This window comes from Amblyraja radiata, chromosome 14, assembly GCF_010909765.2.
Source record: "Amblyraja radiata isolate CabotCenter1 chromosome 14, sAmbRad1.1.pri, whole genome shotgun sequence".
In the NCBI taxonomy this organism is placed as follows: domain Eukaryota; kingdom Metazoa; phylum Chordata; class Chondrichthyes; order Rajiformes; family Rajidae; genus Amblyraja; species Amblyraja radiata.
Genome location: NC_045969.1, coordinates 3,033,186 through 3,056,925, shown reverse-complemented (window position 1 = coordinate 3,056,925; position 23,740 = coordinate 3,033,186). Strand labels below are relative to the sequence as shown.

General features: G+C 47.9%; 1 protein-coding gene across 4 annotated transcripts in view; it reads right to left on the bottom strand.

The window, feature by feature from the left end:
• c14h21orf91 (chromosome 14 C21orf91 homolog) overlaps positions 1-23,740 on the bottom strand; it is a 38,500-nt gene that overhangs the window by 1,332 nt on the left and 13,428 nt on the right. For 3 of the 4 annotated variants that reach the window (XM_033032363.1, XM_033032362.1, XM_033032364.1), the window contains exons 2-4: positions 23,472-23,602; positions 9,626-10,120; positions 1,199-1,261 (exon numbers count right to left, since the gene is read on the bottom strand). In XM_033032363.1, coding sequence (XP_032888254.1) covers positions 1,199-1,261; positions 9,626-10,120; positions 23,472-23,595 — 682 coding nt within the window. In that variant the 5' untranslated portion in view covers positions 23,596-23,602. Of the gene's footprint in view, positions 1-1,198; positions 1,262-9,625; positions 10,121-23,471; positions 23,605-23,740 lie in introns of all 4 variants that reach the window. The other variant, XM_033032365.1, reaches the window with a different exon arrangement.

The following is a 23,740-nucleotide window of genomic DNA, read 5'->3' as shown; positions in this document are numbered from 1 at the left end:
ACGTCTCGGGTCGAGACCGAGATCAGTCTGAGGAAGGGTCTCGGACCCAAAACGTCGCCCATTCCTTCTCTCCAGAGATGTTGCCTGTCCCGTTGAATTACTCCAGCATTTTGTGTCTACTTTGGATCTAACCCAGCATCTGCAGTTCTTTCCCGCACCTTTGGCCCGTTGACCGTGGATCACCCGTTCACACTACCTCTGTTATCCCACTTTCTCATCCACTTCCCTACACACTTGGGAACATTTACAGTGGGCCAATTAACCTGCAAACCCGCAATTCTTAGGCACATCGTTCCGTAGACCCACCACCCACTGAGTGAAAAGGTTGCCCCTCAGGTTCCTATTAAATCTTCCCCCTCTCACCTTCACCCTATGCCCTCTGGTTTCTGATTCCCCTACTCTGGGTAAAAGACTGGGCATTCTCCTCATAATTTTATTCACCTCTATAAGATTGTTTAGTTTATCATTGTCTAAGCTTTTTTGTTGCGTGCTACCCAGTCAGCGGAAAGACTACACATGATTACACTCGAGCCTTCCACAGTGTACAGATACAGGATAGGGGAAAAACATTTGGTGCATGAAAAAGTCCAATCATGTCTGATCAGTCCGCAGATCTTCAATGGTAGATCAGGACCGCTCTCCACCTCATCCTCCTGCACTCTAAAGGGCCTGTCCCACTTGCATGCGATTGTGTGCGTTTGGCGCGACCAACCGGAAGCGTAGTTCACGCGAAGTTTGCGCGTGATGTCATTTACGTCATGCTTACCAATCAGCTGGGCAAGAGGTGGGCCGACTGAATTTGGGCGTCGCACGGCGTCGTCATCACGCAGCGCCACGCGCTAGGCGTACGCCGTCAAGACGCTGCATACGACGTCAAGACGCTGCGTACGACCGCAATGCGCCTGCGTGCCGACAGGCCGTTGGCGCGCAGAGATTTCGGCCACTGCAAGAATTTTGGAGACCCGCGCGATGTCGGGAACAGCCCCGCACAACTCCGCGCTTCTAAGTGGGACCGGCCCCGCGAGGATTTACGGTGCCCTACGCCTCAAGCGACCACGAGATCCCGTAATTTGCGAGCCAAGGTTGCGTAAGTGGGACAGGCCCTTTAGAAATAAAGTCCTAGCCTGCTCAACCTCTCCCTGTAGCTCGGGCCCCTCAAGTCCTGGCAACATCCAAAGAGAAGTTTGTGGGAGCTTACCTTTGATCTGTTTGAGGAGTTGGGCATTTAGCACCATCAGTTCATCCATCGCCATCCCGCTCACTGCAAAGAAGGTCAACAACATAAGAATCAGTCGGAAAACAACACTTCCAATTAAAGTTTCATTTAGTTTAAAAGAAATGCAATTGAAAATTATAATTCAAGAATTTTTTGCATTTTTATTTAGGAATTTTTTTGTTTAAATAAAGTTTAATTTAATTTAGGGCGGCACGGTGGCGCAGCGGTAGAGTTTCTGCCTCACAACGCCAGACACACGGGTTCGATCCCGACTACGGGTGCTGTCTGTACAGAGTTTGTACGTTCTCCCCGTGACCTACATTGGGTTTTCTCCGGTTTCCTCCCACACTCCAAAGACGTACAGGTTTGTATGTTAATTAGCTTCGATAAATTGTCCCTTCTGTGCAGGGCAGAACTAGTGGAGGGGGGGAGGGGGGGGGGTGGGGGAAATCGCTGGTCTGCACGGACTCGATGGGCTGAAGGGCCTGTTTCCATGCTGTAACTCTAAACTAAACTTAAAAAGGTCAACAGCGTGAGAATCAGTAGGAAAACCAACATTTGGCTCAAGATTAAAGTTAAATTTGAACAAAGATTATGTTATAGCAACAGAAAATAGGTGCAGGAGGAGGCCATTCGGCCCTTCGAGCCAGCACCGCCATTCATTGTGATCATGGCTGATCGTCCCCAATCAATAACCCGTGCCTGCCTTCTCCCCATATCCCTTGACTCCACTAGCCCCTGGAGCTCTATCTAACTCTCTCTTAAATCCATCCAGTAATTTGGCCTCCACTGCCCTCTGTGGCAGGGAATTCCACAATGATTGGAAACTGTAAGATAAACACTCAGGTACAAGTGTGGATAGGTGTTAAACCACAAAATCTGCTGGAAACCTTGTATAAAACATGTGCGTGCAAAGCGGGCAAGGAGCACTGCAGTCCTGGGAAGAACAAGGCACATTGTGAATCACAAAAAGCCCTGAACATTGTTCACTTGTACTGCCATATCTAAATTACTGTGTCAAGGTATGGGGCAACACTTACACAAGCAACCTACATCCAGTATGCAAACTGCAACAAAGGGCCATAAGGATACTTAATGATGTAGGATTTTGTGAACACACCAACTCTCTGTTTTTATAGTTAAATTCTTTGAAGTTTATGGAACTAGCAACATTTAATACAGCACAAATAATGTATAAAGCAAGACATCATTTACTCCCAGGTAATATACAAAAACAATGTTCTTTAACAGGGAGGGTGGTTGTAATTTGAGAGGGAAGTTTAATTAAGGAACTTTGTGTTGGTACAACTATGAAGGGTGTGCGTATTTCAAACTGTGGGGTGGAATTGTGGAATGATTTGGATGTGGAACTCGAGCCAAGCACAAATATTACTCAGTTTAAGAAGAAGTGCAAAAAAGATTTTTTCCAAAGGTATAAGGATGAGGAAGGGGCGTGATGACGGTGTAGCGGGGACCTAGCGGGGACCCCCAGGAGTCCAGACAAAAAACCAAAGCGGACACAAGTTTTGCGCACGGGACGTGCTTTACTCTGTACAATACAGCTCTCTACTCCTCACTGGTCACGGGCGTTGCCCAGCCTTAAATACCCACTCAGGTAAAAACCCCGTGACTAACGCCTCCCACACCGAGATGCCCCCATCCAGTTGTCCCCGTGGCTTGCCACCAGGTGCCGCCACAACCGGGTAGGTTTTAGTTTATTGACACCATATGGTATTTGCCTTGTTCATAGAATTTGGATAATTGTTTTTAAACTGTATTTATGTATGATTGCATGTGTGTATATATGTATGTATGTAGCTTATGTATGGATAGATATATACACGCACACATACACACACATACACACACACTCATATATATGTACACACACATATACACACACACTCATACATATATACACACACACACACATATATACACACACACACATATATATACACACATATACACACACACACATATATACACACACACACATATATACACACATATATATATACACACACATATATATACACACACACACACACATATATATACACACACATATATATACACACACACATATATATATATATACACACACACACATACACACTCACACATATATACATATGCATAGGTATGTATATATATATATGTGTAGATGAGATAGTTTGTGAATTAATTGATAGCAGCAGAGAAGAAGTAGGAATAAATAAGTGTATACTTCCTCCTACTCCTTTTCAAACACGTACGATTTAATTTGTGATTTTATGAGATTCAATGAGGTGTAAAGGTTTATTGTTCACTTCATTTTTTTGTTATTTTGCTTGGTTTTTAACTTTTATTTTAAATGTTCGAAATAAAATACATACAAAAAAAAGAGAAAAAAAAAGTTTAGTTTAGAGATACAGCATAGAAATAAGAACGCATCAGTCCACCCTGCTAATCATCCTAAATCAGTACCCCGTTCCTGCCTTCTCCCCATATCCCTTGATTCCGTTAGCCCCAAGAGCTAAATCTAATTCGCTCTTGAAAACATCCAGTGAATTGGCCTCCACTGCCTTCTGTGGCAGAGAATTCCACAGATTCACAACTCTCTGGGTGAAAAAGTTATTCCTCAACTCAATCCTAAATGGCCGAGCCCTTGTTCTTAAACTGTGACCCCTGGTTCTGGAGGGACAATTCCCAATTTTACAGAAGCCAATTGATGTACAAACCTGCACGTCTTTGGAATAGAAACATAGAAAATAGGTGCAGGAGTAGGCCATTCGGCCCTTCGAGCCTGCAACGCCATTCTATATGATCATGGCTGATCATCCAACTCAGTATCCCATCCCTGCCTTCTCTCCTTACCCCCTGATCCCTTTAGCCACAAGGGCCACATCTAACTCCCTCTTAAATATAGCCAATGAACTGGCCTCAACTACCTTCTGTGGCAGAGAATTCCACAGATTCTCCACTCTCTGTGTAAAAAGTGGGAGGAAACCCAGAGCTCCTGGAGAAAACCCCCCATGGTCCCGGGGAGAACGTACAAACTCCGTTAAGGATGTCATCCCAATAGGGTCTGGGAGTCAGTGAGAATGGAAGCTGTGCTGGGCTGAGACGGCACAGCAAGGAAACAAGAGCGGGGGAGGAATGGGATTACAAAACACCACCTCGTACACTGACCCAGGCGTCTACATTGTCAAGCTCAGCACGTCACTGAAAGTAGCTCCCAGCTTCAAGACAGGGTTTCAGTTTAGTTTATTGTCACAAGTACTCCTCCCCCCCCCCCCCCCCCCCCCCCATGACACACTGGTCAACCTGAGGAGCACCTTCAGCAACAGACGGGTCCCACCAAGATGCAGCACAGAACGCCACAGGAGATCCTTCTTCCCTGTGGCTATCAAACTGTACAACTCCTCCCCCTTCTGTCGTGGGCTCGACGGAGACCGACTCCCCTCCCCACTCTTAGCACATCCCCAATCTTTTCCACTTGTCACTTTAATTTCATGTTTCACGTATCTTGGTGTTTTTATGACTGATGGCAGATCACTTTCCCTCCTGGAATCAATAAAGTTCTATCGTATTGTACCGAGGTACAGTGAAAAGCATTTGTTGCGTGCTAACCAGTCAGCGGAAAGACAATACATGATTACAATCGAGCCGTCCACAGTGTACAGATACATGATAAAGGGAATAACGTTTAGTGCAAGGTAAAGCCAGCAAAGTCCGATCAAGGATAGTCTGAGGGTCACCAATGAGGTAGATAGTAGTTCAGGACCACTCTCTGGTTGTGGTAGGATGGTTCAGTTGCCTGATAACAGCCGGGAAGAAACTGCCCCTGAATCTGGAGCTGTGTGTTTTCACACTTCTGTACCTCTTGCCCGATGGGAGAGGGGAGAAGAGGGAATGGCCGGGGGTGAGAGTGGTCCTTGATTATTTAGAATCCTTGGAATTTAGAAGGATGAGCGGGGATCTTATAGAAACATATATAATTCTTAAGGGGTTGGACAGGGAATGCAGGGAAAATGTTCCCGATGTTGGGGGGAGTCCAGAACCAGGGGTCACACAGTTTACGAATAAGGGGTCGGCCATTTAGGACTGAGACGAGGAAAAACTTCTTCACCCAGAGAGTTGTGAATCTGTGGAATTCTCTGCACAGAAGGTAGTGGAGGCCAATTCACTGGATGTTTTCAAGGGAAAGTTAGATTTAGCTCTTAGGGCTAACGGAATCAAGGGATACGGGGAGAAAGCAGAAAAGGGGGACTGATTTTAGATCAGGGAGAACAAAGAAGAGAAGAGATTGAACTTTTTTTCTCCTTCCATCACAATGAGGAATGTGGAGGAGTCAGTGGTCGTTGATGATGCTGTTGGCCTTGCCGAGGCAGCGTGAGGCATGTTCTGAACAATCATGTGTGAATCATCCTAATGAAGAGAGATTTATTGCAGATGCTAGTTTAAACTGGATAGACAAAATGCTGGAGCAACTCAGCGGGTCAGGCAGCATCTCTGGATGGAAGGAATGGGTCGAGACCCTTCTTCAGACTAATCGAATGCATCGATGCTTAGTTTTCCCCTGAAGATGGGTCCCGACCTGAAACATCACCCATCCTTTTTCTCCAGAGCTGCTGCCTGACCCACTGAGTAACTCCAGCACTTTGTGTCTATCTTCATGCTTGGTTTTAGATTAGTTTAACTCAGCAGGCCAGGCAGCATCTCTGGAGAGAAAGAATGGGTGACGTTTCAGGTCCAGACCCTTCTTAGCTATTCAACATTCAGCTTTCTCCAGCATTTTGTATTTTGCTTCGCTGTAGTTCCTTCCTCCAGCATTTAGTTTTAATTTATTTTAGTTGAGCCTAGTTTCGTTTAGTGTCATGTGTGCAGTGGAAAACTTTTGTTGCCAGCTATCCAGTCAGCAGAAAGATATACAGTGCATTCAGAAAGTAGTCAGAAGTATTTTGAAGTATAAATACATCTGGAGTATTGTGTACAGTTTTGGTCTCCTAATTTGAGGAAGGACATCCTTGTGATGCGTAGGTTCACGAGATTGATCCCTGGGATGGCGGGACTGTCATATGAGGAAAGATTGAAAAGACTAGGCTTGTATTCACTGGATTTTAGAAGGATGAGGGGGGATCGTATGGAAACATATAAAATTATAAAAGGACTGGACAAGCTAGATGCAGGAAAAATTTTCCCAATGTTGGGCGAGTCCAGAACCAGGGGCCACAGTCTTAGAATAAAGGGGAGGTTATTTAAGACTGAGGTAAGAGAAAACTTTTTCACCCAGAGAGTTGTGAATTTATGGAACCCCCTGCCACAGAGGGCAGTGGAGGCCAAGTCACTGGATGGATTTAAGAGAGAGTTAGATAGAGCTCTAGGGGCTGGTGGAGTCAAGGGATATGGGGAGAAGGCAGGCACGGGCTATTGATTGGAGACGATCAGCCATGATCACAATGAATGGTGGTGCTGGCTCTAAGGGCCGAATGGCCTCCTCCTGCATCTATTTTCTATGTTTAGTCAAACCCATTCACTCTTTCCACATTTTGTTACGTTACAGCCTTATTTTAAAATAGATGAAATCCATTTTTTTATCATCGATCTACCCCAGAATGAAGAAGTGAAAACAAGTGTTTAAACAGAAACAAGTACCGGGAATGAAAATTTCTGAACACCTGTTTTTGCTTTTCTATTCTGGGGTATTGTGTGCAGAATGATGATTAAAAAAATGAATTTAATCTATTTTAGAATAAGGCTGTAACGTAACAAAATGTGGAAAAAGTGAAGGGGTCTGAATACTTTCTGAATGCACTATATTCATGATTGCAACCATGCCGTCCACAGGGCACAGATAAAGAATACAACATTTAGTGCAAGATAAAGTCCAAATTAAATAGCTCCTAAGAGGTAAATGAGAGGATGGTTCAGTTGCCTGATAACAGCTGGGAAGAAACAGTCCCTGAATCTGGAGGTAGACAAAAATGCTGGAGAAACTCAGTGGGTGAGGCAGCATCTATGGAGCGAAGGAATAGGTGACGTTTCGGGTCGAGACCCTTCTTCAGACTGGAGGTGTGTATTTTCACACTTCTGTACCTTTTGCCAGATGGGAGAGGAAAGAAGGGGGAGTGGGCGGGGTGAGGCTGGTCCTTGATGATGCTGCTGGCCTTGCCGAGGCAGCGTGAGGTGTAGATGGAGTCAATGGAAGGGAGGTTGGTTTGTGTGATGGTCTGGGCTGCGTCCACAATTCGCTGCAATTTCTAGTTGGTGAGAGAGTGGTTCAGTTGCCTGATAACTGCTGGGAAGGGGCTGTCCCTGAATCGGGAGATGTGCCTTTTCACAACTCTGTTCGCAAAGTGTTTCCCCATCATCCTAGCTTGAGAAATAACGGCCCGTTGGTTAACGGTGAGGCAATTATGTTTCTTCCTCTTGCGCTCCCTCAAAGGCCCTGCACTGGAGTTGTTTGCAAAATAAACGCTGCCTCAGAAAAGCAGCATCATCATCAAGGACCCCACACCACCCTGGCCACGCTCTCATCTCACTCCTGCCATCAGGAAGAAGGGATCAACTGGGCTTATATTGACTGGAATTTAGAAGGATGAGGGGGAAATCTTAGACAATAGACAAAAGGTGCAGGAGTAGGCCATTCGGCCCTTCAAGCCAGCACCGCCATTTAATGTGATCATGGCTGATCATCCCCAATCAGTACCCCGTTCCTGCCTTCTCCCCATATCCCCTGACTCCGCTATCTTTAAGAGTCCTATCTAGCTCTCTCTTGAAAGTTTCCAGAGAACCGGCCTCCACCGCCCTCCGAGGCATTGAATTCCATAGACTCACAACTCTCTGTGTGAAAAAAGTGTTTCCTCATCTCCGTTCTAAATGGCTTACACCTTATTCTTAAACTGTGGCCCCTGGTTCGGGACTCCCCCAACATCGGGAACATGTTTCCTGCCTCTAGCGTGCACACAATACTCCAGGTGTGGTTTAACTAGGCCCCTGTACAACTGCAGAAACATCTTATAGAAACATATAAAATTCTTAACTGATTGGACAGGTTAGATGCAGAAAAAATGTTCCCCATGTTGGGGGAGTCCAGAACCAGGGGTCACAGTTTAAGAATAAGGGGTCGGCCATTAAGGACTTAGATGAGGAAAAACATTTACACCGATTCACAGATTGTGAATCTGTGGAATTCTCTGCCACAGAAGGCAGTGGAGGCCAATTCACTGGATGTTTTCAAGAGAAAGTTAGATTTAGCTCTTAGGGCTAACGGAATCAAGGGATATGGGGAAAAAGCAGGAATGGGGTGATGATTTTGGATGATCAGCCAAGATCATATCGATGGCGGTGCTGGCTCGAAGGGCCGAATGGCCTACTCCTGCATCTTTTTTCTATGTTTCTATAGAGGAGCCTGAAAACTGTATCGTCCAAGTTCAGAAGATAGCCCAGACCATCAAACAAACCAACCTCCCTTCCAGTGACTCCATCTCCACCTTGCGCTGCCTCGGCAAGGCCAGCAGCATCATCAAGGATCGGTCTCACCCCGGTCACTCCCTCTTCTCCCCTCTTCCATCAGGCAAGAGGTACAGAAGTGTGAAAACACACACCTCCAGATTTAGGGACAGTTTCTTCTCACCTGTTATCATTTGGGACGACAGATGGCACAATGGGCTAAGTGTTCGGCTGGCAACTGGAAGGTAGCCGGTTCGAATCCCGCTTGGAGTGCATACTGTCGTTGAGTCCTTGGGCAAGACACTTCACCCACCTTTGCCTGTGTGTGAATGTGTGTGAGTGATTGGTGGTGGTCGGAGGGGCCGTAGGCGCAGATTGGCAGCCACGCTTCCGTCAGTCTGCCCCAGGGCAGCTGTGGCTACAGAAGTAGCTTACCACCACTGAGTGTGACTGAGTAGTGAATGAATAATGCGATGTAAAGCGCCTTGAGTATTAGAAAGGCGCTATATAAATCCCATCCATTATTATTATTATTATCATTCTATCATTAACTAGAGAGCGGTCTTGACCTCCCATTAACCTCACTGAGGACATTTCAAATTCCCTAGTGTGTGTAGGATATTGTTAATGTGCGGGGATCGCAGGTCGGCATGGATTCAGTGGGCCAAAGGGCCTGTTTCCACGCTGTATCTCTAAACTAAACTAAAGTGATTGGAGCAGAATTAGGCCATTCAGCCCATCTAGTCTTAAGTGCCCATTTGTGTTCTGGGGTATTTGGAGAGGGACACTTCCCCTTGGTTGTGGAAATAGCCCCTTCGGCCCAACTTGCCCACATTGACCGACATGTCCCAGCTGTACTAGTCCCCACCTGCCTGCCATTTGGCCCATATATCCCATGGTCTATTGGGCCTTGACACCTGTACCAATCAGTGCCATGAGGCTGTGTGTGTTGTTGCTGGTGGTGGTACTCACAGTCGTCTCGTGCGTAGCGGGGGTGACACTGGGCCCCCCCTGGGTTGTCCATGGGGAGCCGATCTTGTCTTGACCATCGAGCTTCTCCGCTGGCGTCCGCTCCCAGGCCGATCCCAGACCGCCGCTCCTGCACCAAGATGCCCCGGGTACACTCCGAGTATGCCGGCGCTCCCGCCTCCAGCCAGCGGGGGGAGTAACGGGGTAACTGCGACCCGTTGGGCTGGTGGAAGTACGTCCGCAGGCAGGCGGGGTCGAGGTCGCCACCTCTGACCTGGGCCGGCCGGCAGCCGCGGAGGTCAGGGTCGGGGTGGTGGTTCTGGGCGTAGTGGATGATCTGGCCGATCTTCCTGCTGAGGATCTCCTTCACGTCCCTGTAGGTGGTCTTGGTGGACCTGGAGCGGGGCTGGTCCTGGCTGGCGATGAGGTGACACTTCTCGAAGCACTCGCGGTGACCACGCACGGACTCCGTGTGGAGCAGGCTGCACCTGGGCACACCTGGAACAGGTAACAAGGCGTTAACTCAGGCCCAAAGGGCAGCAGCAGAATGGGACGGGACCTGGGGGAGAGGGGGAGGGACTTGGGGGGAGAGGGGGAGGGACTTGGGGGCAGAGGGGGGGGATATGGGGGGAGGGACTTGGGGTGGGACAGGGGGAGGGACTTGGGGTGGAGAGGGGGAGGTGGGGAGAGGGGGCGGGAGGTGGGGGGACGGAGAGCAAGAGTGGGATAACATGGAACTAGGGTACACAAAAATGCTGGAGAAACTCAGCGGGTGCAGCAGCATCTATGGAGCGATGGAAACAGGCAACGTTTCGGGCCGAAACCCTTCTTCAGACTGATGGGGGGGGGGGGGGGAGAAGAAAGGAAAAGGAGGAGGAGGAGCCCGAGGGCTGAGGGAGAGATAGGAAGGGGAGGAGACAGCAAGGGCTAACAAAATTGGGAGAATTCAATGTTCATGCCCCCAGGATGCAGACTCCCCAAGCGGAATATGAGGTGCTGTTCCTCCAATTTCCGGTGGTGCTCGCTCTGGCCATGGAGGAGACCCAGGACAGAGAGGTCGGAGACGGAATGGGAGATGAACAGGCGATCGATGGTCGGCGTGGCCAATGGAAAGACAACACGTGATTACAATCGAGCCGTTTACGATGTACAAAGGTAGACAAAAATGCTGGAGAAACTCAGCGGGTGAGGCAGCATCTACGGAGCGAAGGAATAGGTGACGTTTCGGGTCGAGACCCTTCTTCATCAGTCTGAAGAAATGTCACCTATTCCTTCGCTCCATAGATGCTGCCTCACCCGCTCAGTTCCTCCAGCATTTTTGTCTACCTTCGATTTTTCCCGCATCTGCTGTTCCTTCTTAAACATTTACAGTGTACAGATACATGATAAGGGAATAACGTTTAATGCAAGGTAAAGCCGGCAAAGTCCGATCAAGGATAGTCCGAGGGTCACCACTGAGGTAGATAGTAGTTCACTAAACCAAACTAAACTAAACTAATACCAGCCCATTGTTCCTCTCTCCTCGTGCTTTGATTTGACGGAATAAGCCGAGAGCAAAAGAATATTTCCATCGGGCAATACCGTGCTCAGCCTTTGATCAACAGACAGCTAGAGTGAGTCACCCTGTCACAATACAGACACAAAAGACTCTTCCCCTTCACCTCCAATGCAACTATGTCAGATTATTCACACGCTCCAGCCTCATAGCTTGCATTTCCAACATATAGGCAGACACAAAATGCTGGAGAAACTCAGCAGAAGAGGCAGCATCTCTGGAGAGAAGGAATGGGCGATGTTTCTGGTCGAGACCCTTCTAGATTTGTTCCAACATATAGATTTCTTTTTTCTTTTTTAGTAGGTTCAGATTTTATTCATCACCGACTGCACAACAGAGCTGCAGCTTCACAGTGCAGAGTATCGAGTATTGAAGTTGGGAGGTCATGTTGCAGTTTAGTTCAGTTTAGAGATACTGCACAGAAACAGGCCCTTCGACCCACCGGGTCCGCGCCGACCAGCGATCCCCGCACATTAACACCATCCTAGGGACAATGTTTACATTTACACCAAGCCAATTAACCTGCAAACCTGTACGTCTTTGGAGTGCGGGAGGAAACAGAAGATCACGGAGAAAACCCACGCAGGTCACGGGGAGAACGTGCAAACTCCGTACAGACAGCGCCCGTAGTCGGGATCGAACCCAGGTCTCCGGCGCTGCATTCGCTGTAAGGCAGCAACTCTACCGCTGCGCCACCGTGACCGCCCTATCACGGGGTGATTGTGTGTCTATCTTTACGGATAGGAAGGGTTTAGTGGGCTGTGGGCCAAACGCCTGTGGGCATTTTTTCAGTAGCACCTGAAATGAAGTGTGTGACTCAAACATCCTGTTGGCTCAAGTTCTAATATAAAAAAGCCTAGAGTCTGTCGAGTCGAGGTGATTCAGACTGGGAGTGGTGGAGGATAATCCTAGCCTTCCCCTCTCATCGCTGCTTTCAGATCAATCCAAGTTCTCATCCATTCTTACCCTTCACACTACTATCTACCTCTTTGGTGACCCTCGGACTATCCTCGATTGGACTTTGCAGGCTTTACCTTGCACTGAACGTTATTCCCTTATCATGTATCTGTACACTGTGGACGGCTCGATTGTAATCATGTGTTGTCTTTCCGCCGACTGGTTAGCGCGCAACACAAGCTTCTCACTGTACCTCGGTACACGTGACAATAAACTAAACTGGACTTGGTCGTATCACCCTCTCAAATTGCTTGTCACAATTCTAGTCATAAACCTCTCCACCTCTTTTAAAAAACAATCCCAAACACTGATGCATTCAACTAAATTTAAAGTAATCCGTACAAATATCTCCTAATATACTGTAGCATCAAGTTTTATTTATTAAAGTTCTTGCAAAGTTTATTTAGTTTAGAGATACAGCATGGAAACAGGCCCTTCGGCCCACCGAGTCGGCGCTGACTGGCGATCCCCACACACTTAAGGGTCTGTCGCACTTGGCGTTTTTTTCGGCGACTCCCGGCATCATTGACTGACGTATCAGGTCACCGAAAAATACGCGGTGTGATGATGTATGACGCGACGGTGTTTTTTCAAGCGTCGCAACATTTTTTTTGTCGCCGTGGATTTTGAAGTGTGTGTGTGTGTGTGTCTGTGTGTGTGTCTGTGTGTCTGTGTGTGTGTGTCTGTGCGTGTGTGAGTCTGTGTGTGTGTGTCTGTGTCTTTGTGTGTGTGTGTGTCTGTGTCTGTGTGTGTGTGTCTGTGTGTGTGTGTGTGTGTGTCTTTGTGTGTGTGTGTGTGTGTCTTTGTGTGTGTGTGTGTGTGTGTGTGTGTCTGTGTGTGTGTGTGTGTGTGTGTCTGTGTCTGTGTGTCTGTGTGTGTGTCTGTGTGTGTGTCTGTGTGTGTGTGTCTTTGTGTGTCTTTGTGTGTGTGTGTGTGTGTGTGTGTGTGTGTGTGTGTGTGTGTGTGTGTGTGTGTGTGTGTGTGTCTGTGTTCATGCGTGTGCGCGCGCTAGCGTTAGTGTGCGGGGATCGCTGGTATATAAACTAGACTAAAGAGAAGTTGAATTCATTGCATCGCACAAAACCTATTTCGAGACTAATCAGTGGAACAAAGGGACAACTGGGTCAGCCAAAATGCAGCATTACAAGTGGGTGAGCGGTCACAGTGTGTATTGTGCTTTCTGCACACCCACAGGGTCACGCACTGTGCAATATGCAAGAGGCCAGTGGAACGTTCCTGAGTTACAGGAGTGGATGAGAAGGTAGGCTTACATAGAACTAGTGAGTGGGTGATCAATAGACTTGATGGGCTGAAGGGCCTGCTTTCATTCTCTCTCTCTCTCTCTCCGCTTCTTCTTCTTCTTGCGTACAGCATGCACAGACTAAAGCTGTAGGACAACCTGTTCTATTCAATCTTATGTGTTTGTGCACGCCAGGTTGATTGCATTCATCGAAACAGGGCGGACCACGTGAAGGTTGCAATCTCCCACCCCTCTCTCTCACCGATAAACACAAGGGTCACACAGTTTAAGAATAAGGGGTAGGCCATTTAGGACTGAGACGAGGAAATACTTTTTCACCCAGAGAGTTGTGAATCTGTGGAATTCTCTGCCACTGAAGGCAGTGGAGGCCAATTCACTGGATGTTTTCAAGAGAGAGTTAGATTTAGTTCTTAGGGCAAATGGAATCAAAAGGTATGGGGAGAAGGCAGGAACGGGGTACTGATTGGAGATGATCAGCCATGATCATATTGAATGGCGGTGCTTCCTCGAAGGGCCGAATGGCCTACTCCTGCACCTATTGTCTATGTTTCTGATTCTAAATGAAGTACAGAAAGCAAAATGTGTCGCTGGTCCCTTAATGAAGTCTTCTCCTCACATGACCACAAGAAACAAGACATCTCAGACATGTTCTGCCATTTAGTTCATAGCTTCATAAGTCTGAAGAGCAGAATTAGACCATTCGGCCCATCAATTCTACTCCGCCATTCAATCATGGCTGATCTATCTCTTCCCAACACAACCCCATTCTCCTGCCTCCTCCCCATAACCCCTGACACCCGCACTAATATAGAAACTACCTATCTCTGCCTTAAAAACACCCACTGACTTGTCCTCCAATTTGACCTTCAACTGGTTAAAATGCCTGCAAGTTTCACCAGTTGTAGAATCAACAGCAGCTCCACAAATAAGATCACTGTGAATGTACAAGGTGACATCAGCGTGCGGGTCGAAGGACCTCAGAAAGACAGGCAAACATGGAAACAGGCCCTTCGGCCCACCGAATCCACGCCGACCAGCGATCACCCGTACACCAGCACCATCCTACACACACACCAGGGACAGTTTACAGGGGGGGGGGGGTGGAAATCACTGGACAGCGTGGACTCGGTGAGCTGAAGGGCCTATTTCCGCTTTGTTCGTCCAAAGTCTAACATATAAAGTGAAATTAAATGGTGCGATTCGGTTAACGTACATTAACTTCACTGCCTGTATCCACCTGTGGTTTTTACACTGACTTCTACACGGCCCGATCTGCAGATCCCTTTGCCGTGAATTTTGCATAAAAATGTCCCCCACTTTGCATGTGTTGTCGTCCGATAACGTCCCCAACCGACTGGTGGAATTCTACAACTTATTTCCACAGCAATCTTGGCCTCACCCTGTCATCGAAATTCCCCTTGTCCAGTCTCTTCCTCCCCAGTTCAGTTCAGAACCATCCTCCCCACAACCCAGAGATCAGTCCTGAGCTACTATTTACCTCATTGGAGACCCTCGGACTATCTTTGATGGGACTTCACCTGGCACTAAACATTAGTGTTTAATAATAAGGGGTAAGCCATTTAGAACGGAGACGAGGAAACACTTTTTCACAGAGAGTTTTGAGTGTGGAATTCTCTGCCTCAGAGGGCGGTGGAGGCCGTTTCTCTGGATAGGGCTAGCTAAAGATAGCGGAGTCAGGGGGATATGGGGAGAAGGCAGGAATTGGGGTTGATCAGCCTTGATCACATTGAATGGCGGTGCTGGCTCGAAGGGCTGAATGGCCTCCTCCTGCACCTATTGTCTATCGTCCATTAGTCATGTTATTCATTTTATCCTGTATATGTGCATGGCTTGATTGTAATCATGTGTTGTCTTTCCGCTGACTGGTTAGCACGCAACAAAAAAGCTTTTCACTGTACCTCGGTACACGTGACAATAAACTAAACTGAAAGTCAAGATAGACATAAAATGCTGGAGTAACTTGACGTCTCTGGATAGAAGGAATAGGTGACGTTTCAGCATCTCTGGATAGAAGGATTAGGTGACGTTTCAGGTCGAGACATCTCCTTGAGACTGAGAAACTCAAACCTCGTCTGTAATTCAAAACACGTTCTTGTTTTCCCCTCTCGCTCCCCGGTTCCGATGAATAGACCTTCACCTGAAACATTAGTCCCGTTTCGATTTCCACGGACGCTGCCTGACCTGCTGAACATCCCCTCGTTTGATTTTCTGACAAGTTTCCTGCTATTGACTAATCGACTTCCAGAAATGATGAGCTCATCGGAATGTTCGAAATAAATCACAAATACCACAAAGACAGGTCTTAACAGTGGAAAGCACCGTCAGTGGATGTATCCTCTGCAGCCTTGTAGAAATTATAACCCTGTAACCCGGTGAACGGATCAATTGTAATCATGTATTGTCTTTCTACTGACTGGATAGCACGCAACAAAAGCTTTTCACTGTACCTCGGTACACGTGACAATAAACAAAACTAAATTAACTAAACAAGCAATAATCGACAATAGACAACAGGAACAGGAGTAGAGGCCATTCGGCCCTTCGAGCCAGCACCGCCATTCAATGTGATCATGGCTGATCATCCCCAATCAGTACCCCTTTCCTGCCTTCTCCCCATATCCCCCTGACTCCGCTATCTTTAAGAGCCCTATCTAGCTCTCTCTTGAAAGTATCCAGAGAACCTGCCTCCATCACCCTTTGAGGCAGAGAATTCCACAGACTCACAACTCACTGCGAGAAAAAGTGTTTCCTCGTCTCCGTTCTAAATGGCTTACCCATTATTCTTAAGTAATCAAGTAATTAGTAATGTAATCAAATGTTTTTTTTTTTGCCGATTTCAAATATTGGTTTTTTTTTAATCTCCTCGTTAAAACTCAAAAGCAATTATATTTTTTCCTCTCTTTTAGTTGGAAAGATCATGATGCACGGGGGGGGGGGGGGGACGGGACATAAGGAGCTGAAGTTCGCAGAACTATAGGGCCTGTCCCACTTACAAGATTTTTTCGCCGACTTGCCGGCACCCAACATAGTCGCAGCAGGTTGCCGAAAATTTCCAACATGTTGAAAATCCAGCGGCGACCAGAAAAAGGTGCGACTCTTTGGGCGACTACTCACCACCATACAGGCGTCATCCCGCGACATGTCACCTGTATGGGCAGGCAGCATCCGTGGAAATAGGATCAGCACTAATGTTTCAGGTGAAAGTCAATTCATCGGAACCGGGGAGGAGAGGGGGAAAAAAAGAATGTGTTTTGAGTTACAGACAAGGTTTGAGTTTCTCAGTCACAAGGAGGGTCTCGACCTGAAACGTCACCTAATCCCTTCCATCCAGACATGCTGCCTGTCCCGCCAAGTTACTCCAGTATTTTATGTCTATCTTGAGTTTCAGTTTAGTTTATTGTCACGAAAAAATTTGCGGGGACAGGCCCTTTACTCTATTCTTTAATGTCTGTTCCTATACATAGTTCAGGCACCCACCCAACATGAAAGTGAAAGTAACAGTGTCGGAAGGAACACCAACGATAGACACAAAATGCTGGAGTAACTCAGCGGGTCAGGCAGCAGGAAGGGGTGACATTTCGGGTCGAGGCCCTTCTTCATTAAAGGTGAATCAGGACTTATTAGGCCAGAGTCACCAAAGGTTGGTGAATCTATGGAATTCTTTGACACAGAAGGCTGTGGAGGCCAAGTCAATGGATATTTTTTATGGCAAGAGATAGATAGATTCTTGGTTAGCTCGGATGTCAGGGGTTATGGGGAGAAGGCAGGAGAATGGGGTTAGGAGGGAGAGATAGATCAGACATGACTGAATAGGTCACGGTGCTGAAGACTGTGATCAAATGGAAGCTGAACAAGGGCGGGAGATGGCAATAGAAGGGATATTTAGCGTTTTAGTTTGGAGATGTAGTTTGGAAACAGGCCCTTCGGCCCACCAAGTCCACACCAACCACCGATCACCCGTTCACACTAGTTCAATGCTTTCCCACTTTCTCATCCACTTCCTACCCAAAGGGGCAGTTTGCAGAGAGCCAATTGATCCAAAACCCCCCACGTCTTTAGGGTGTGGGGGGGGGGGGGAAACCGGAGCACCCGGAGAAAACCCACGGGGTCACGGGAAGAACATACAAACTCCGTACAGACTGCACCAGAGATCAGGATCGAACCCGGGTCTCTGGCGCCATGAGGTCATGAAGTCATATGTGATCGGAGTAGAATTAGGCCATTCGGCCCATCAATTGTGAGAGAGTGTGGGCGGCACAACCGACGTTGCAGCGGCCTCTGCAGTCTGTCTGTGTATTTTTTTCTTTTTTTGTCCCGTTGAGCGTTTAGTTTGTAGCGGGTTTTTAAATGTGTATGTGTGGGGGGTGGGGGAAACTTTTAAATCTCTTCCCTGTACGGGGACCCGACCTTTTCCCTGTCGGGTCTCCGTTGCCGTTGGGGCCTAGCGCCGTGGAGCGGCCTCCAACCGGAACGACCTGGAGGCTCAAGTCATGGAGCCTGTGGAGCTGTGGAGCTGCGGACCTACCTTCGTGGAGCTGGCCAGCTTCGGAGCGTGGACAGCTGCGGTGGCGCACTGCTGCGACCCGACTCCGGTGGATGGTGACACCGGGAGCTCACTGGTCCCCGGTGGGAGACTGTTTTGCGGGGCACCGGCAACGGCGACTTCTCCCGCTCGAATTGCGGGGTTCAGAGTGACCTGGAGCGGGGCCTTACAACGCCCGGCGCGGCTTTAAATTGCCGCGGACTTGCTAGCGCCCGCCGGGGGCTCCAACATCAAGACCCGGGGCAGGGCCTTACATCGCCCGGCGTGGCTTTGAGTGGCCGCGGACTTGCTAGCGCCCGCCGGGGCCTTTGACCTCGACTTCGGGAGAGGAATGGAGAGCAGGGGAGAGACAAGACTTTGCCTTCCATCACAGTGAGGAGGAGACTCACTGTGATGGATGTTTGTGTGAATTGTGTTGGTGTGTGTCTTGGTTCTTGTATGGCTGCAGAAACCAAATTTCATTTGAACTTCATGTGAGGTTCAAATGACAAATAAACGGTATTGTATTGTATTGTAAATTCACCTCCGCCATTCAATTATGGCTGATCTATCTCTCCCTCCTAACTCCATTCTCCTGCCTTCTCCCCGTAACTCCCGACTCCTGTACTAATCAAGAATCTATCTATCTCTGCCTTAAAAATATCCACTGACTTGTCCTCCACAGCCGTCTTTGGCAAAGAATTCCACAGATTCACTAAAGAAATGTCTCGGCATCTTTAATTCTGAGGCTGTGACCTCTAGTCCTAGACTCTCCCACTAGTGGAAACATCCTCTCCACATCCACTCTGTCCAGGCCTTTCACTATTCTGTACTTTTCAATGAGGTCCCCCCCTCATTCTTCTAAACTCCAGCGAGTACAGGCCCAGTGCCGACAAACGCTCATCATAGGTTAACCTATTCATTCCTGAACAAATACAAGGGACGTTTAGCATTTAGTTTGGAAACAGGCCCTTCGGCCCACCTAGTCCACACCGACCATCGATCTCCTGTTCACACATGTTTTATATTTTTCAACTTTCGCATCCATTTCCTACACATTAGGGGCAATTTACAGAGGCCCGATTAATCTACAAACCTACACGCCTTTGAGATGTTGGCGGAGTCTGGAGTACCCAGAGAAAACCCACGTGGTCATGGGGAGAACGTACAAACTCAGTACAGACTGCACCCGAGGTCAGGATCGAACCCGGGTCTCTGGCGCTGTGAGGCAGCAACTCTACCGCTGTGCCACCGTGCTGCCCCCCATTTGACACCAAGAGCTGTGGCTGGTTCTAAAGCGGCCTTTTCACGGGGCGACTTGACGCAAGAGTTAACCAGAGTTTAACATCGTGGGAACCTCGTGCGATAACAGTACGGCATTCGTGGACCACCGTGGACCACCGTAGCGCTAACGGCAGGTAATCGTGTATCTTGGTCACTCGGGAGAAAATTCAAGAAAGTTTGAATTTCTCCAAGAGTGACTTGTACACTTGTGGTTGAACATTGCAACATTATATGGACGTAGTGGCCAGTGCGATATCCGTAATAACTCTTGCGGCTACCGTGGGAACTCCTGCGAACGGTGAACCCGGAAGCTGGACAGAGGGGACAGAAGGTGAGTAAAAATTGTCTTCTGTGGGATTGAATTTAAAAAATAAATAAAAATAAAGATTTGCATCCGCATATGGACATCAACTTATTCATGAGTTATGTTAATGAGATTCAAGAAAATACCTATAATCTTTAAAAGGGACTTTAAAAGGGACTTTACTGAAAGGTTACGCATTTTTATGGTCCGTGAGAAAATTTTCACATGTACTTCTTTGAGAGATACAGGTCGGAGTCCTCGCCGACTAGCGATCGATGCCTTTCCGAAGCAGGGTCCGGAACGCTACCAATCAATGTTGTACAGAGACCCGTGTAAGGAGTGAACTGCACATGCTGGTTTAAACCGAAGACAGACACAAAAAGCTGGAGTAACTCAGCGAGCCAAGCAGCATCTCTGGAGAAAAATAGCTGATGTTTCGGGACGAGACACATCTTCAGACTCAATTCCGATTAGGCTGTCTGAAGAAGGGTTCCGATTCGAATCGCCACCTATTCTTTTTCTCCAGAGATGCTGCCTGACCCGCTGACTTACTCCAGCTTTTTATGTTTTTCTTCCCAGATCTGACTTACCTGCTGAGTTACACCAACATTTTGTGTCCTTCTGTGCGTATTAACCAGCATTAACCAGCGTCTGCAGTTCCTTTAGACATTACCTAACTTCAGATTTTAGAGATATAGCGCGTGGGAACTCCTGCGAACGGTAAACCCGGAAGCTGGACAGAGGGGACAGAAGGTGAGTAAAAAAGGTGGTCTCAATATCGACAAGGGAACATGTGTCCTTCGAGGACGTCCCACCTAATTGTCATTGTTGGATAATCTTTTTAACAGGAACACTTGCAGAGATGGCTCCCAGAAAATCTCAAAGAAAGGGGGTAAAGCGTGTCAGAGATGTTTTTGCCATGTTGCTCTATTCAGTTTCTATATTGTTTCAGTTTCTATATCTATATTGTTGCTCTATTCAGTTTCCCAGGGGGTCGGGACGGGACTGGAGTTGGGAGGGAAAGGTGGGGGAGTCGAGGGAGAGGAGGGGGAGACAGATGGGGGTGTCTTCATTTACTGGCGGCGGGTGTCTGTCACTGAAACAGGCAGGTGAGATTTCACATCCACCTTGTGTGTGCCTCTCTCTCTCTCTCCCTCCCTCTTACACAGGCTGAGAGACTCTGCCTCTGTGAGTGTACGTCTCTTTCTCCCCCTCTCCCACACACAGTAAGACCGAGGTACTGTGCTCAGTCCATCTGTGTCTCCCACATACACAGTAAAACATGTCTCCAAATGAGCCAATTCAACCAAGGGAGGATATTTATAGTGTGTGAAAAAAAAAGTTACATCATTTGTGTCACGTGTAGTTCACGATGTTCATTCAAGATTTAACGCGAAAGCTCGGGAGACGGACAAGTCACTCGCACAAATAACAGAAATGCCGAGTACCGTGGGAACTCTTTATCTACCACCCGTTATATCGTGCGAGACTCGTGCTGGACCACGACCACTTCACTCTGGTGACATCTTGCGTCAACTCGCCCCGTGAAAAAGCCCCATTAAGGAGCCACTACCTGGGTTCCAAGTCCTTTTGGAGACGAGGAAACACTTTTTCTCACAGAGAGTTGTGAGTCTGTGGATTTCTCTGCCTCAGAGGGCGGTGGAGGCCGGTTCTCTGGAAACTTTCAAGAGAGAGTTAGATAGGGCTCTTAAAAATAGCGGAGTCAGGGGATATGGGGAGAAGGCAGGAACGGGGTACTGATTGTTGATGATCAGCCATGATCACATTGAATGGCTCGAAGGGCTGAATGGCCTACTCCTGCACCTATTGTCTATTGACTCCTTTCCTGTGACATGTTCTTTAGTCCAAACGTCCGAAACTATCGCCCAGTCCAAATTGGTACATGACTAGATGTCTGACAATGGTTTGTAAGTAAAATATTAACTTTAAAGATAACAGGAGTCCATTGTAAAGTTGCTGAACCTCAGGGGGTGGGGGAGGGGGAGGGGGTCAAGGGGTGGCACAGAGGCACAGCATTGGAGTTGATGCCTTACAGCTCCAAAGACCCGGGTTCAATCCTGACTACGGGTGCTGCCTGAGTTTGAGTTTAGTTTATTGTCACATGTACCGAGGTACAGTGAAAAGCTTTTTGTACCAGTCAGCGGAAAGACAATACATGATTACAGTCGAGCCATTCACAGTGTACAGATACATGATAAAGGAATAACATTTAGTGCAAGGTAAAGGCAGCAAAGTCCGATCAAGGATAGTCCGAGGGTCACCAATGAGGTAGATAGTAGTTCAGGACCGCTCTCTGGTTGTGGTAGGATGGTTCAGCTACCAGATAACAGCTGGGAAGAAACTGTCCCTGAAGCTGGAGGTGTGCGTTTTCACACTTCTGTACCTCTTGCCCGATGGGAGAGGGGAGAAGAGGGAGTGGCCAGGGGTGAGACTGGTCCTTGATGATGCTGCTGGCCTTGCCGAGGCAGCGTGAGGTGTAGATGGAGTCAATGGAAGGGAGGTTGGTTTGTGTGATGGTCTGGGCTGCGTCCACAATTCTCTGTAATAGAGCAGTTCCCAAACCGTGCTGTGATGCATCCAGATAAAATCCTTTACTGAAATTCAATGAGACATTCCTGCTCTACCGACAGGGTTCATATCTTAATTTTGTCAACTGTAAACTAGTTTCTCTATCCACTTTGACAAAAGAAAATGCTGGAGCAACTCAGTGGGTCAGGCAGCATCTCTGGAGAAAAGGAATGGGTGAGGTTTCGGGTCGAGACCCTTCTTCAGACAGAGTCAGGGGAGGGTGAAACGAGAGACCTAGAGAGTGATTAATCTCTGGAATTCTCTGCCACAGAAGGTAGTTGAGGCCAGTTCATTGGCTATATTTAAGAGGGAGTTAGATGTGGCCCTTGTGGCTAAAGGGATCAGGGGGTATGGAGAGAAGGCAGGTACAGGATACTGAGTTGGATGATCAGCCATGATCATATTGAATGGCGGTGCAGGCTCGAAGGGCCGAATGGCCTACTCCTACATAGATACATAGAAAATAGGTGCAGGAGTAGGCCATTCGGCCCTTCGAGCCTGCACCGCCATTCAATATGATCATGGCTGATCATCCAACTCAGTATCCCGTACCTGCCTTCTCTCCATACCCCCTGATCCCTTAGCCACAAGGGCCACATCTAACTCCCTCTTAAATATAGCCAATGAACTGCACCTACTCCTGCACCTATTTTCTATGTTTCTATGAGAGATATAGACAGTGATGTAGAGATATATAGAACAAATGAATGAAAGACATGCAGACAAGTAACTATGATAAAGGATGTTTAAGAAGGAACTGCAGATGCTGGAAAATCGAAGGTTGACAAAAATGCTGGAGAAACTCAGCGGGTGAGGCAGCATCTATGGAGCGAAGGAAATAGGCAACATTTCGGGTCGAGACCCTTCTTCCGACTGATGTGAGGGTGGGGGGGGGGGGGGGGGGGGGGGGGGGGGGGTGTGGGACGAAGAAAGGAAGAGGCGGAGACAGTGGGAGAAACTGTCAAAGGACAGGTTCAAAGGATGATAAAGGATACAGGCTGTGGTTAGCTAGGGGCTAGGTGAAAACGAGTTATAGACAATGCAACTCAACGAGACAACTTTGAAGTTTGCTAAAGAGGGAACTGCAGATGCTGGAAAATCGAAGGTACACAAAAATGCTGGAGAAACTCAGCGGGTGCAGCAGCATCTATGGAGCGAAGGAGATAGGCAACGTTTCGGGCCGAAACGTTGCCCATCTCCTTCGCCCCAGAGATGCTGCTGCACCCGCTGAGTTTCTCCAGCATTTTTGTGTACGAGACGACTTTGAAGCTGGTACGACTTGGGTGGGGAGGGATGGAGAGAGGGTGAGGGTTAGATACCGACTTCCCTGGTAACGGCATTCAAGAGCACTCTCACCTTCAATGCTGAGCTCAAAGCAAACGTGGCAAAAGGACAGCATCTCCTTGGCCGTCTCCATCTTACACACGCCGCAGATGTAGTCATCGTTCAGGTCGATGTTGACGAACTGCTCCTCATTCATAGCGAGTCTGCAGACAGCGAGGATACACAATGGGTCAAACACAAGAGGGATCATGTGCAGGAAGGCACCACCGCAGATGCTGGTTTACACCGAAGATAGACACAAAATGCTGGAATAACTCAGCGATCCTACATCTGCCGTTCCG